Genomic DNA, 16,247 nt, shown 5'->3' with positions numbered 1-16,247 from the left:
TCCTGGACTTCTACTTTCAGAGCTAGTTATTAAGTTATTACTAAAACCAGTAATAATCGAATGCAGAGGCAATTATTTAATATGATAAAAAGTAGATTCATTTATAGAGTCTTAAAGATACAACTGGCCCTTTGAGGGTAACCATAATGCTGATGTGGCCCGCGATGAAATTGAGTTTGACACCCCTGGCCTATTCAATGTCACAACATTTATTTCAGTTCAGAGTTGCATTCATTTTTCACCAAGATCTTGTAGTGATGATGGGAGAGACGGACCACTGTGGAAAGTGTTCTCTAACACATTCCAAAGATTCTCAATGGGGTTAAGGTCTGTACTCTGTGGTGGCCAATCCATATTTGAAAATGATTTCTCATGCTCCCTGAACCACTCACACAATTTGAACCCGATGAATCCTGGCATTGTCATCTTGGAATATGCCTATGCCATCAGGGATAAAAAAATCTATTGATCGAAATAGCTGGTCATTCAGTATATTCAGGTAGGCAGCTGACCTCATTTTTGGGGACATAACATTGCTGAACCAAGACTAATTATCCGATGGAAGGCTCTGACCTATTTGCTAAACTAATCTAGGTGGGGACTTTTTTTGGCCAGGCAGTTTGTGTACAGCCCTCCGTGTGCATGAGCCCTAACTGTTTATGCAGCCTGACTTCTTTACAGTAATAAACCAATATGGCTCAATTGGGCTTTATAGGATTCTGCTGGATAAAAAATGCGTTAGACTGCCCTCTGAACTTTGTTTTTCTGGCCCCCTACATAACAGGGCTATGTATTGAATTTAAAGAGATCCTGAGAGAAACATGTACGCTACCATTACTGACCTCTGCTGAAAATCTTAGTTACTGACCTTAACATGTATTTATTTTATAGTGACAACACATGCTTATTTTAGGTTCCTTAAAAATTAATGTTGTTATTATGAATATCAATCCATTACAAAAAAGCACTTCAATGACTGTATGGCAGTTCTGTAAAGATTTGTTAGTTACATTTTAGTAGACTTTGGACAGACTTGATGACAATGTTCACAAGTTGTTTTTTTGTTTGTTTTTTTTTACATGAATAGGGGTTTTTGTATAAGTAGTATTAGGTATTGTTTTGAAAACCTGCCCTGGAAACAATGTACTGATGACATTTTCTGTGTCTTTCTTCCAAGTTTAATGTTGCAGTTAAGTGCTTGAAGACGGATGTTCTTACACAGCCAGATGCCCTAGATGATTTTATCAGAGAAGTCAACGCAATGCACTCGCTGGACCACGTCAATCTCATCAGACTATATGGAGTCGTCCTTACACATCCTATGAAAATGGTATGCAAGCCATTATCATAATGTAATATAGACCTTTAATGCTTATTTAGACTTATGCTCTCTTTTTTCCATTACATTATACTATGCGTAAAATATCTGTGCAATTCTTTATTTGTAACTGTATATCTAATTATTATATTAGTCAATACTGGAAACCCTCAATAGACTGCTGAATAACCCTTCAGGTTCTAGCAAAGAAGAATTATATTTAGTACGATGAAATAAATATATATCAGTATGCTGCAGCATCCCTGCCATTCCCATCCTCATATGAACCAGTAGTAATCCAGTTTACATCAGTAGCTAGTTCCTAGGTTGAGTGTCAAAAAACTTGTTGTGGAAACGGATCAGTTTTCTTATGAAACAATGTACTTTTAAAAGCCCTAGCCTGACCTGCGCATTACTGATTACAACTCTAAGGGACCCTCCGCACCTACGGGGCTCCTGTATGTAAAAGCAGGCTGCAGTATGCATCCGTGGTAGAAAATTTTTCTATTTAGGCATGGATGCCAAAAATATGAACCCGAAACATTTATTTTCTAAACTTGAATAAAATGGGCAAGGGTTAGAACCTCAGTCTGTGTCCTTGTTTGGGGATCCGTTTTCATTATTTGTTGGTGAACACTGTCCAAAATGTCTACATTTTTAAAAGCCAAAAGTTTACAATTGTTATCAGAGGAGGAATTGAGGGGGAATCTTCCAGTGGGAATACCTGTTCCAGTGACAATTGTGAAAGGTGGATTTCCCTTTACTTTTATGAGATTTGTACTCACTTTAAGTCATGTCTCTGAGGAGTTAAGAGGAAATCTCTGTAATAGAGAAACAGAGGGCAATAAAGTCCTACCAAAAATCCAACCCTTCCCTATTCTATAAAAAAAACCTTTTGCCAAAAGTTGTGATTCAACTGGTACTGGGTAAGCTTCATAATTCAACATTTTTAGACCTCTTTGGTTCTATTATTCTTTTTAAATGCTGTAAGGGCTGATGAGGAAGTATGACATACTGCATTGATTTATACAGACCTGTACATGAAAGCTGAAATCTAAACAAAGGATAGTAGTCAAGGAAAGAGAAAAAAGTGATTTGGGTCCAAACACTGACAACCTACACTTCACGGTAGTGTTTACAAAATTATTACTTATCTCATACAGGTGACAGAGCTTGCTCCACTCGGATCTCTTCTGGACCGCTTGCGTAAGAACCTGAGTCATTTCCTCATCTCCACCTTATGCCATTACGCTATCCAGATTGCTAATGGCATGGCCTACCTAGAATCAAAGCGTTTCATCCACCGGGACCTTGCAGCCAGGAACATTTTACTCTCCTCTAATGACTTGGTTAAGATTGGGGACTTTGGACTTATGAGAGCGTTACCAAAAAATGATGATCACTATGTCATGCAGGAACATCGGAAGGTGCCCTTTGCTTGGTGAGCATTTAGCTAGAAAGCATACATCTTTGTTAGCACAAAACTCTTTTTATGAAAATTTAGTTAATGTGCAACTAAACAGTAATGAGTGGCAAAACAATCTTGCTCTAGGTTGCATTGCACTGGAGGACTTTGCACACATCTAATATTGACAATTCAAACAAGAAAATAGCTGAATCATTACAACTGGAGGAAGTAAAAAAATTAATCGGCAGAGTTGGAGTTGTTGGATGTAGCGACTGATCAGAATTCTTGTTTAACTTTTCCATTAAGGTGAAATTTGATGGGTTGCTATGAGGAACAGTTTTCATGTGTTGGCCCCTAAGAGTTATTTGAGAGTGAGCCTGTAGGTCACTTGAAGAAGAGAGTCTTATAGATGTCAGGAAACACTATGCATTTTCCTCCTGCCTTACATATGAGATGAATCATAGCTGAATTGTTGGATGAAGTCCTTCCTACCAAGTGCCATGACAAGTGCCTTGTTACTACGTTAATAAGCTGGAAAGGGAGGGCTGGCATGTACAGCAGAAATATAACCTTCTCTCTGTTCATTTGTTTTCCCCATTCCTGACTGCCACACTCCTTTTATGATACCATGATGCACGTACCTCTAGCATGGTCATAGTAGATGTAGAAATTGAAGCACCACACCAATGAAAATAGTACAGATACAGCTTTATTCCACTAGGGTCAGGAAACAATTGAGTAGACTAGCCAATGCCTTTTTGAGGGTCCAAAAACACCCCCTTATTCTGGGATTGAGCTGTGATGGGAAAGCTTCTGGCTTGTCAGGAGCTGGTTTGGCAGCCATTTTACTCAATTGTCCCCTAACTCTAGTGGAATAAAATTGTTTCTGGGCTATTTTAAATGCTGTGGTGCTTCAATTCCTACACCTGCTGTGTTCACTGTTAAGCCAAGGATACTGTGGAGACCCTTAGGCCAGTGATAGCTGCCTATCCATTAGCCAGACTACACATATTCACAACACTTAACCACTATTGGATGAAAAAAAACAGAATAATCACACAGGTCCAGCGCTCTCTTTCTGCTTCCAAATATCTAGCATGGTCATATCCTGGAAGCAGGAAATAGCCACTTTTAGGACATCTCCATGCAGTTCACATAGTAAAAATAGAGAGATAAAGTATTAATTGCAAGTTAACCCACTTTAAAGCAGTGAATAGCTGCAGTACCATAAAACACAACACTTAACAGTGTACCAGCATATGTTAGTACACCCTTTTCATGTCAAGATGTGCAGCTAATGATGCCAGCTTCTGGGTTGCTTGTACATCATACATCATTCATATTTTGTGGGCCATAGTGAATGGGGGTGGCATCCCTAGAGCAGACCCCCCAAATAATGCTATAGTTTACTATGTGGGTTATAGGACAGCACAGGAATTGCATGTGTGTGGCTTAGGTAAATCCTGCTAATACTGCTAAAATCTGGCATCTTCCTCAAATCTACAGTACTATATGATAGATTACTACATTGATTATTTTACATAGTTTGTTCATGCTGTCTCTACAATATCTCCTTTTGATAGGTGTGCACCAGAGAGCCTGAAGACTCGTACATTCTCACATGCCAGTGATACTTGGATGTTTGGTGTGACACTGTGGGAAATGTTCACATATGGACAAGAACCATGGATAGGGCTTAATGGAAGCCAGGTAAAAAAAATAAACTATTGAATTGTCCTAAAGATGACATTTATGAAGTAATAGGGAGTATAGCATGCAAACACAGAAATATGACTCCTGTAGTTTGCATTCTTAAACAGTTGGAGCTTATCTGAATAGTAAAGGAACTAACAGTGTGAGGTGGCAGACAGCAGAGTGTAAAATCTTTTATTTTAGGGATCGGCATGTCAACACTCAAGGATCTCTGAGGAATTATGTTTAATGGTGTATGATGACTGCAGCTTCCTATCCAAAGTGGAGATAGTTTGTCCTTCAAAAATAATGCTGTTTTTGTTCTTCTGTCTACAAGTGGTCATGAGAACATGGATACATTGTAAACATATTTTTACATGTGTCAGCAGCATTGTACATTTTTGTTACATTTATTGTAGCTTTTGTTACTGCGTGCCAGGAAAATATGGTACAACGCCTGCAAAAACATCCCTTTGCAAGTGCAGGAGCTGAACCACCAAATCACAACTATGCCGTCAATTGTTCTGATCAAGCAGGAATCGTTTTCATTCAGCTCTCATTTTTTCTGCCTGCCAGGTGTCTCATCTTTACATTACAATATAAAACCTTCATGACTTATTACTTGCAATTCAGACTGGGAAAGGCAATATTTAAAGAAGAAATGTGGGTAAAATTTTTATTAACCGTTGTAGTGGGGCTACCCCTGCATTGCAAGGGTTAACTGCTCGTTTGTGTCTAGGCACTAAAAAAAAAAACAACTTACGCTCGCCAGGTCATTCGAGCCGGCTAGCTCTTAGACTGGTCCCTAAAACCTCTGTCCCCCTCCCATGCAGCGGTCTAAGAATCCTTGTGTCATCACTATATACAAGTGTATAGAACACTGAGGAGCATTCCATCCATGCAGTGTAGGAGGAGGCACGCTTTAGTGACCAGGGCAGTAGGGAGTCGGTATGGCAGTTCGGGCGAGTATAACTCTTTTTTTAGCACTTTAACACAAACGAGCAGTTGACCCTTGCAGTGCGAGGGTAGCCCCACTGCAAGGGTCAATAACATTTTTCACTGGCGTTCTTCTTTATTACATTAACCTTGTTCATTATAAAGAAAATGTAAGCTGTTTACAGAAATATATTCTCACTAACAGCCTCTTCTGTGAATGGGAAATGTTGGTCCACTTCTGTGCGATAAGTGTAGGTAATGTGTGTGCACTCAAAGTTGAGAAAACCCCACATTATGTTTGTTATGGGATCCTATTCATAACAAACATAATGTGGGTAAATCAGAGTAAATCAGAGTTACTTACCTGACCCCCACTCCCGTCGGGTCCCTCAGGGCTGCTAGACTGGTCCCTCCAGCCTCCTCACCACTGGCTTCTGGCAGTCTAAGGACTACTGACACCATCATGTCTAATGAAGGTTCCATAGAGCTGCATTAGATGTGACTACATCGAGGAACATTGCATCAGCTAGAGTGGAGGGGGAGAAGAGAAGAGCGCTGACCATCAGGGAAGTGGGGATCAGGTAAGTAAAGCTGCTCTTAGTACCTAGACAAAAACAAGCACTTAATCCTTGTACTGTAAGGATAGCCCCACTGCAAGGGTACTTTTTTTGTTTGCCCTGAGATGGTCTTTAAGCCGCTGGATCAGCATAAAAAGCTAAGCAAGAAGGATTTTGAGAAGAGGAGTTGAGCAGTGGCAACATACTGATTCCCCATAGTATGGGTTCTCTTTTAGTGTACTCTGGATTTATAATAAATTATTGTTGTTGTGTTATCAGCAGTCACCTCCAGTCACCTCCAAATATACTACCTAGGACATAGTCCTGCAAATCTTCATGGGGGCTTTATTAAACTTGTCATTTATCAAGCAATTTAGCAACGCAATTAGTCACAAATCAGACTGCCTCATTCAACATAGTCTCTGCCACAGATTTACAGGGTCAGCTTTATTCTGTCACAGGGCTACTTTAGAGCAGCAGAGGGAGGAATTTCTGAATCAAGCTGTAACCTTGTAATACATCATGCACATAATTGGTCTCTCTTCACCTTGCTGTGCCACTGAATTGATCAATGTCCACCCATGTTCTGATTGGCCTTTGCTTGCAGGATTTGTAGATATTGCTCCCCATTCTCTAATAAAAATATGTTTTCTTTCTATTCTTTTTGCAGATTCTTCACAAGATAGATAAGGAGGGTGAACGTCTGCCACGGCCAGAAGATAGCCCACAAGACATTTATAATGTTATGCTTCAGTGTTGGGCTTACAAACCTGAAGACAGACCAACATTTGTTGCATTGAGAGACTTTCTAGTGGAGGTAGGACCAGGACACAAAGAAATGGAACATCTAATTGGCACATCTAGCTACATTGTGCTTCCGATACTTATAAATGGGTAGTCTCACTTGACCTCACAGCAGACTGTAGCACTAAAGGTGGAATTAAAGCGTTTTCTAAACCAAATACAAAAATCGAACATTTTGCAGCTTACCTTGGTGGCTGCATTCCTTTTCTTTTTTAAAGGAGAACTATGGGATCAGTGCTTTTCCCCATAGTTCTCCTTAGGGTAACGGGAGGACACAAACTAGCATCCTCCCGTTACCCTAAGCTCAGTATACCGCGAGCTACAGCTCGCGGTATACTGAGACGCCGCAGCGGATCCCGACCTGGACGTCGGGATCCGCCCAGCTGTGTGAGTTCTATCTAGAGGCAGAGCCAGCTGTTCCGGACAGTCTCATTGTCACAGGTCAGCTAGAACTATGAGGTGAGTGGAAATCACTCATCTCATAGTTCTCCTTTAACCTTAATTTTTTACTTGGTGAATCTGCCACATTCCCACTCCTAGGGTGACAATGCTGACTAACTGCACTGTATCTATGGAGAAGCTGCATTTTCACCCTAGTCTGCTCTTCTAATTTGGACTGTCTCCTCATTTCCATTACATAAGAAGAGAGTTTTGTAGATCACAGAAGATTACTGGGATAGCTGATAACATTGTTTAAGATAATATTTGTTTGAGATAGTTCAGTGCACAGGAAGTTATAAGGATGCTGGATTGCTAAAAGGATTAACAGGCATATTTCTGTACGAGCATAAAATTTATTTGGCCATAAAAATATTGCCACCTGATCTAAGAAGCTGTAAAGAACAAAGATAGTTACTTGCTATTCCCAATGTTCACGCCATTAAACTTCCCTCTTCATGAGAACATTTTCCCTGCAGTCCACTGGGAAACTGACACTTTTGGAAGTGTAAATCTCATTGGGCCTCCACTGGTTCCTTATGCTGACATGAGAACATAGTGAAGCTCCAAGAAATTAAAGTTCTATTTGATTATTATTTGGGTTGGTGGATTAGGACAGGGGCAGGGGAGAGCTTATTTCTGTGTGGTGCTAAAGGCATTAAAATAGAATTAAATTCACTTTTGTATTTACATATATTTAATGCTAGCAAGCAGTGGATATATGCAAAAACATAAAAAAAAAAAAATGTTACCAAATAGGTAATTACTTACCTATGTCACCTCCTCTCGCTCCCATCTGAACATTCTCAAGCGGCCGTGAAGGATGATGGGGTAGGCCTTGCGGGCCACATTACAAGGTCCGGCGGGCCGGATTCGGCCCGCGGGCCTTGTGTTTGCCACCCCTGGGGTAGGCGTATGCGCAGTAGAGATCCTTGGCCGGAAGAAGTGGAGAGACACAGTGTAAGTCAATGCATGCAGCTGTGAGCGTGCACGTGGACAGACACCGTGGGACAAGAAGAGACAGCAGTCAGAGCTGGATTAGGGACCGGCACCAGGGCTGGAGGGACTCCTGTAAACAAGTGGAAGGCAGAAGATGATCGGATCAAGAGGCATCATTTAAATTAAGTCCTTAAAGCAGCATGGGGGGAGGGGGGGGGGGGATTGTGACTTAAATGTCACTTTAAAGCTGTTCAAATAGCACAGTGACTGTTAGTTAATAAGGGGAAATCAAGTCAACCTTGATTTCCCAATCACGGGTAAGAGAAAAGCAGGATTTGTGAACTTTTGAAGTGAACACAGCTTCACCCCATTATTTAAGAAACTGCTTATTAGGAAGCATTTCTTTATTTTTGTTTACGCTTCGAAAGAGTTTAATGGTGAATATTTTGTAAAGCAATACTCCTGTTTGCTGACATTACCTTATTTTTGTCCTTTGTACTCTAGGCCCAGCCAACAGATATGAGAGCACTGCAAGATTTCCAGGAGCCGGACAAGCTGCTCATCCAGATGAATGATGTAATAACTGTCATCGAGGGCAGGTACCAGTTCCCTCCCACCTGGGAACTTAACGTCTTCATTACTTTATACACAAGCACTCATTCTGCAATGCTGAACCTCTGCTCTGGTAGCAATATACATTAAAGGAGAACTATGAGGTGAGTGCTTTTCACTCACCTCATAGTTCTAGCCGACCTGTGAAAGTCACTATCACACATTGGAAAGTGAAGGGCAAATGTGATCACTCTTGGGTTAATCATACTTGTAATTGAACAGTCACAAAACACTGAAAACAGTATAAAATCTGATAACAACTGTTTGACATGCAACTTGCAAGCTTTCGCTACAGCTCACGGTATACTGAGCCTAGGGTGACGGGAGGACGCTAGTTTGTGTCCTCCTGTTACCCTAAGGAGAACTATGGGGAAAAGCCTTAACCTCATAGTTCTCCTTTAAAGAGGATTGTTAAACACTAACAAGCACTCCCAAAACTTTGAATTAACGTTAAAGAAATATCCCTTGTCAAACACTGACACAATTAAGATGTTCACTAAGGAATGTATTTGAACAGAGATAGATATTATTTAAAGAGAAGGTTCTCTTGAAAACTACCCCCGCCCATCCCTCTAATACTCAACCTTCCTTACACTCCTTTGCCACTCCATTCATTTGTCAGAACCTATGGCGATATCCAGTGCTTCTGGGTATGGGTGACCTTCTCTTCCCAGGATGCAGTGCTTAGGCCTAAGCATCTATTTATATTCAGAGCACTCATTCATTGGTAAAGGTCATTAACCCTCCGTAAGCACCGTTGTTGACCAACATGACGCTTACAACAGGATAAGACTCAGGGTGCCAACAGATGAACAGAGTGTGGGGGGGGAGCACCGTGAAGGTTTCTGTGGGTAGAGTGTTTAGAGAACCTGTCACTTTGCCTGAATGGGCAAGGTGATAGATTCACTTTAAATGAACCCATAGATATTAATACAATCTGAAATGGAGCACCCCTTGTCTGATTCAAGTACACTGTATCTGTACAAGCTAGCTTGTTCTTTAGAGGCTTTGATGCCTGATGTCCACATTCCTTCACAAAATCACTGGCCAATTGCACCGTGCATGCACTAGCTGTGCAGTTCAGTTGGTTGATTTGTATCATGACACATTGTAGCAGCAATAGTGCTGGGAGCAGCTGTATTTGGTTACAAATGTATGACTTTGTACTGTAGGCTCATGTGTTGTTTGACTGGTCTGCACAATCAGCAAGAGGGGCATTTTGTATTAGTGGGGTTTTAAGTCACAGGGATTCTGACAACCAGCCTGACTTTTACAAGCCCAGTGCTGTGTAACATATTGAATGGTCCCCGAGAAAAAGATAAAGGACGCTTCTTTACGGGAAGTGGTGTTTTTTCTAAAAGTTCCATGGGCGTAGTTTACAAATAAAAGACTGTTATTATCTAGTTGAGTTGAGGAGAAAATATCCCAGTAGGCAACCAGTTACGAGGCCGGTCATGTGGGGGGTGAACCTATTCCTCTGCAAATACTTTACAGAAAGTCTGCATTTGTATAGGACCATTAAGGCAGTGCACTGCAGGGGGTGAGATGGCATATTATTCTATTCAACACTAGCTTTGCTTGTATTTCAGGCAGACACCACAGGTACACTTTACAGAAAATGCTTCATGGTATGTAAAGTCATCCTAGAAGGTGTAACTATAACTGGAAACATTTCTGCTATAGTAACTGGTGGTTTTGTCTGTTTTGAATCATAGACTTGTGTCCTCCTGTTCTCAGAACAAGCCAAATTCCTTCATCCCCTTATTTGGTGTTTTGTGAAAGCAGTTTGTGATTGGTCGATATTCTGAGAATCTTTAGTCTTCCTAGTGACTCGTTATATACGTCAGTTTGCTGTAAAGGTGTTAATGTAGCACTGTTGTAATGTACTGGAAAATCAGTGGTTACTCATTGAGTGTGCCATTGACTCACCCTATGCTTAGGTTATCAGGTCTGGGTGGAGAGCTACATGTGAGTCATGGAGGAGCGCCCATCACAACCACACCTCGTAATTGTGCCCGGGCGTCAGGGACAGGCTGAGTAGACTGATAACTGCAGCCCAGCTTGAGAGGAGTATGTGTGCTAACTGACACACACACACACACAAACACACAAACACACACACACACACACAACCACACACACACACACACACACACACACACACACACGTAACATAACTGACAGCTGTACAGGGTTTATGACCCTTTTGTATGTATATTTATGGTGGAATGAAATTCTTAAACATTCATATAGAGCAGGTGAGAGCACTGAGTAAATGTTGCTGTGTAACTCAAGTAGTACTTCTTATGACATGGACAAATTGGGGTACTTTCAGCTAAATTACCATAAAAGAAACCTGTACTGAGTGGATTACTAGGGTTGTCTGCCGACCTCCCACTAAAGCTGACCACACACATTCTACAATCTTTTAAATATTGTGTAGGGAATTTATCAAAACTGGAGCAGACAAAATCTGGAGAAGCTGTGCACAGAAAGCAATCAGCTTCTCTCTTTCATTTTCAAACCTTAACTGAACAGACTGAAGAGAGAAGCTGAATGGTTGCCATGAGCAACTGCTTAGATACAAATGAAATGGATTGTTAACCAGCTGACATCCACGGTGTTAAACCCCCTTCCCATCCAGGCCATTTTTCCGTATTCAGCGATGCGGTACTTTGACTGACATTTATTCCGTCATGCAACGCTGTACTGAAATGCATTTTATACCATTTTTTAGGGACAGATAGGGCTTTCTTTTATTTTTTACTATATTAAAGAAAAATTACCGAAATTTAAAAAAAATACCTGTTTCCCCTATATTAAATGATAAAACATTTATTATTACCCAATTTTTTGGTAAAATATAAAAGACAAGGTCACGTCGGGTAAAAAGACACCAAACATGTCAAGCCTTAAAATTGCGTGTGCGCGCGAAACCTCAAAAAACGATAATACCCAAAATTGGCCAAAGGCGACGCTTTTAAAGCTTTTACTGCTCATCAGTTTAGTGTTATCAGTGATTGATGGCCCTAAAATGATTGCTCTCACTGCGACGTTCGCTGCGATATGTAACGTGTGTAGCGCAATTGTCGTTTTTGCGCGCTGGTGCACAGGACGTGGATTTACGTTTATATCTGCGTAAACGTGGGGGTGGGGGAGTTAAACATTTTGAGGGTGGTTTTTTTACTTTTTTTACATGTGACTTTTATTTTATTTTTTTATATGTTACTTTTATTTATTTTTTAAATGCTGCAGTGCCGTCCGTCCGTTTTTTTACAACGGGCGGACGGCAAGTGGTTAAGGTAGCCCAGGGATAGCCAAACTCCGGCCCTCCAGCTGTGGTGGAACTACAAATCCCATGAGTCATTGCAAGATTCTCACAGCCACAGACAGGACTCCCGGAGAGAGATGCATCATGTGATTTGTAGTTTCACCACAGCTGGAGGGCCGGAGTTTGGCTAACCCTGTGAAACACCAGTAAAGCCTCTCGCTTTACTTAAACTGGCAATACTCCAGTAGAATTTGGTTTTAAAAAATGCATTTTTTGAACGTTTGCTTGATTTTTTAATAGTTAATGAAGTCAAATCGAAGCAGCAGAGTGGACCTTTTTTCTCAAACGATTGCAAAACAATGAAAACAGTGACCGCGGCTTTCATTCAGGAAACTCCATCCATAATCCAATGGTGAAATCAGTGGAATGACATTTGTCAGGTCTTTGATGGCATTATTGAATTGTTCTTATTTTAATTGACATTCTGTTTTGCATGCAATGACGGGAATGTGACGTCATTATGACGTCAAATTTTTTGATTATTTTTTTTTTCGTTTTTTGACTGGTTATTGGTGTTTATAAGGGTTATTCTATTTTACATATTGAGCCTGACGAAGGGACCCGAAGTGGCCCTGAAACGCCGCTATGTTGTGACATAATGTTCCCTCGTCAATAAAGAAGAAACTCACACGTACTTCCGCGGGGGGCTGACGACCATTTTTACCTGCATATAGTCACTTTAAAGACACAGCGCAGTGTGCGGTGTCCACGCTGAAGTTTTTTTAATTGTAATATGAATATATTAAAATGAATTGTTCAAATATACCTGCTAATGACGCTATATGAAGTCATTTTTGTAGCATTTTATCTATTTAATATTCTCATTTCTGGGATATGTCAGCTTGTATTACAACAGGTATTTCCCAATGCTGTGAGGTTCTGATGAAATCAGTGGCTGCCAAAGAATGGGTTAAACGCAGAACAATGAACTTAAATGCACTCATTTCCTTTGACCCGGCCTGTGTACCAATGGCGTGCTGCAGCTTAGATACACTCTTACACACCCACACACAGCTCCCATTCCTGCTGGCAGCCATACAGCGGGGGCAGGTGAGCTGATCTTCAGAGAAGGGATGGGTTACAAGTGAAGGGGGGAGGGGAGAGAGGTGTAAGAGCAGCAGGGACACAAGTCCTGTCAGAACAGGGGACACAGGTTGCATTTCATTCTCTGGGGCTGTGTAAGTAATCTTCTAATAACATCTGGTAAAGCTGAAAATTATTAGCTTCGAACTAGCTTATACTCACATACTGGGACTCACTGTCAATAGCTGTCTGGTTGTGTTACAGGGTTAAAATCCTTTTACGAGCACACACACATGTAGCATTGAAGTAGTAGTAGTAGACTATTAGTGTGGAGTCTTCTTATATTGTCATTTCTTTTCTTTTAAGAGTCAGCATAATCTAAATAATGCCAAATAAGTCATTAATGTTTATAAATATTTTCAGTATTTCTGGTAACAGTTGCACACAAGGGAGCAATAGAACAAGCGATAGGAAGACTTTTACAGGAATATCTGTGAGTTTAGGAAACCTTTTAGTGAGATGCTATTAGCTGGGCATATCTTAAACGTCATAAGATCTAGTAGTAAAGGTTTGTGTTAATGAGAACTTGTAGACCTGATTGGTTTGACCTGAATGTGAGTAAGGTCTGTGCTTTCTTATTTGTCACGTCTATCCTGAAATTCTGTCCCACACCCTTGTTGGGTGACATTTTTTATGGCAGTAGTAATAGTAGTTATCTGTATATCCTGACCTATATGAAATGTTCATGTCACCGAAATAGCGGTGGTTACCCCCCCCCCACCCCCCCCCTTAGGACAGGGATTGCCGGGTGTATCGTGATAAAGGGTTTCATGGCTTGTTCTGCTCGGCAGGTTGTGTGGGAGACAGACTGTTGTAGCGTCCTGCCACATAAATTGGGGCTGCACTTCCGTTTGCGTTTATTTGATTAGCCCTAGTAATAGGAAGGATACCTGTCATATCTTGCCCATTGCCCCCTCATTTGCTGACGTTCTGAGCCAGGTAATTAGTGAAAGAGCGAAGAAATTCCAGAGGAGGCAGGAAGGAGTGCTTGTGACATCTGAACGTTTCAGGGATTGTGCTGTGTCTGTGCGTGCCTCTCTGGGGAATGACAGGAAGACGGGCTGACTCAGTCTTTACTATGCATGCACCCACGTGTTAATTGGCCAAATGGTTAATCTTACAAACTGAACACGTAACCACTCCAGTCTTATAAACCTGTACTACTGAGGATGCAGACATCTGCTGGAAGCTCTGGTTACCGTGTTCTTATGGTGAGCCAAGAAAGAAGTGAGGAGACAGCATTCCCTTTGTGGTTATTTTCATATAAGTCTTAGTATCCCTTGTAATGTGCTCCCCCCTACCTGTTCATACTTGTCTTTTCTTGTATTGTGACATGTGTCTATTCAACAGGGCAGAGAATTATTGGTGGAGAGGCCAGAACAAGAGAACGTTGAAGGTTGGTCAATTTCCACGGAACACTGTGACATCTGTAGCTGGACTTTCTGCTCATGATATTAGCCGGCCTCTAAAGAACAGCTTCATCCATACTGGTCATGGAGATACTGTGCCGGCTCACTGCTGGGGCTTCCCTGACCGGATTGATGAGTAAGTTCCAAAAATCGAATGGTCGGAAATGCTTTTGTTGGTTTGTCTGTATGGTGGTCTGCACTTTCTCTCAGTATTGTATTTCTACCTCATGTAAATTGTAGTGCTCTTTGCAATTTCGCGTCCGGCTGAAGACAATGAATCATCTGACATTCTAACATAATGGCATTCATAATACAAGCTGGATAAGCCAGTTATGCTGTTTATGGGGCTTATGTTGCATAAGTTTGTGCTTTAGCACTCGGCTAATGCATGGCAAATACTTTTAGAGGCAGAAAGGGTTGTGGAATGAGTAAAATGCATTGTATTGTCAGCACATTGACGGAAATGTGTAATAGTTAAAAAAGACATGCTGTGCTCTGTACTTCTATTCAGCCGGTGTGAACATTGGGCTTCGTGTATAAGTCTTTGGGAGAGGAAGGGGCTTTGTTGGCCAAAACCAGAAGACACATTTTTTTTTCTTTTGTGTTTAGCCTGCCCTAGAAATTCAAAAGTTGGTGGTTATGAGTAAACTTTCACTTATATTACTTTTAATGCATGAGCCAAGTTAATATGTAAAACAGTGTGTTAGGGATTAAACAAGGTCCATTCCACTCCCATGCTCAACCATGGACTTTTAACTCTTTCGCTGCCAAGCCCTCTGGAACGCTTTTAACCTCAGCTGGAAATAACATTTTTGCACTTTTTCCCATTGTTTTGATTTTCTACTGCTGCGTTGCTAGCGTTTGTAAAAGACTCCCTAAACCATATCTTTTCTGGAAGCGCAGGCCCGGAAGAATAAAAAGATGGTGCTGCTAATTTTGTAGGTCCTGCGATAATTGCACAAATGTTTATCAAATCAATATTAAACTGATACAAATACACAAATGAATAAAAGCACACTAAAATCAGTATCAGTGCTAAAAAAAGAAAACTTTTCAGATGAAATCTAATAGATAAAACTGTATTGAGTTAATAAATAACAAATATGTGTACATTTTAAATTGCGCCTTTTTGTGAAACAGTAAAAACAATTTAGTAACTTTAAAACTGTAAATAAGCGACTTATGTTAAAAATCGTTTGCGCACTGTGTTGGTGTGCATGTTGTGATAAAATGATACAGGCGTAACAACATTCAGCAACATAGCATATCACAATGCACGGCAGTGCATCATAACGCTTTGCCATGCGCTGCCACACAGTTAAATTAATGTTATCTTAAATAGAAAAAAAAATCAAGCACTGCGATGAGTTCTAACAATGCACTGCAGCGCATGTGCATGGCATACACCACAATAGGGTGCACCGTGTATGTTTTCTGTGCGTGGGGGTTGTGTTTTATTTTTGTATTATTGCATTTTTTTTAAATTTTAGTGTGGGGGGAGGGGAGGTTTTTTTTGGGGGTCATTTCCTTTTTGAAATAGAAAAAGAAATTGGGGACACAGTGTCCTCAATTTCTTTCTGCAGCCTCAGCACTCAATGAACGAAAAGTACTCAGTACAGAGGCTTCCCATTCATTCAGAATCTGGTGATAGTAAATATATGAATGGGTAGAAGCCACTATACAGAGTGCTTCCACCAATTGATAAACTCATACATGAACA

The 16,247-nt window shown here is 40.8% G+C and overlaps 1 protein-coding gene across 4 annotated transcripts in view; it reads left to right on the top strand.

Annotated features, from left to right (window-relative positions):
* TNK2 (tyrosine kinase non receptor 2) overlaps positions 1–16,247 on the top strand; it is a 121,243-nt gene that overhangs the window by 76,878 nt on the left and 28,118 nt on the right. For all 4 annotated transcript variants that reach the window (XM_018561582.1, XM_018561579.1, XM_018561583.1 and 1 more), the window contains exons 5-10: positions 1,178–1,330; positions 2,482–2,759; positions 4,310–4,436; positions 6,582–6,728; positions 8,597–8,691; positions 14,469–14,663. In XM_018561582.1, coding sequence (XP_018417084.1) covers positions 1,178–1,330; positions 2,482–2,759; positions 4,310–4,436; positions 6,582–6,728; positions 8,597–8,691; positions 14,469–14,663 — 995 coding nt within the window. The remainder of the gene's footprint in view (positions 1–1,177; positions 1,331–2,481; positions 2,760–4,309; positions 4,437–6,581; positions 6,729–8,596; positions 8,692–14,468; positions 14,664–16,247) is intronic.

The sequence above is a fragment of the Nanorana parkeri genome, unplaced genomic scaffold (assembly GCF_000935625.1).
Source record: "Nanorana parkeri isolate BGI_ZX_2015 unplaced genomic scaffold, ASM93562v1 scaffold531, whole genome shotgun sequence".
In the NCBI taxonomy this organism is placed as follows: domain Eukaryota; kingdom Metazoa; phylum Chordata; class Amphibia; order Anura; family Dicroglossidae; genus Nanorana; species Nanorana parkeri.
The sequence above is the reverse complement of the archived record's forward strand: the minus strand, read 5'-3'. Positions and strand labels throughout refer to the sequence as shown.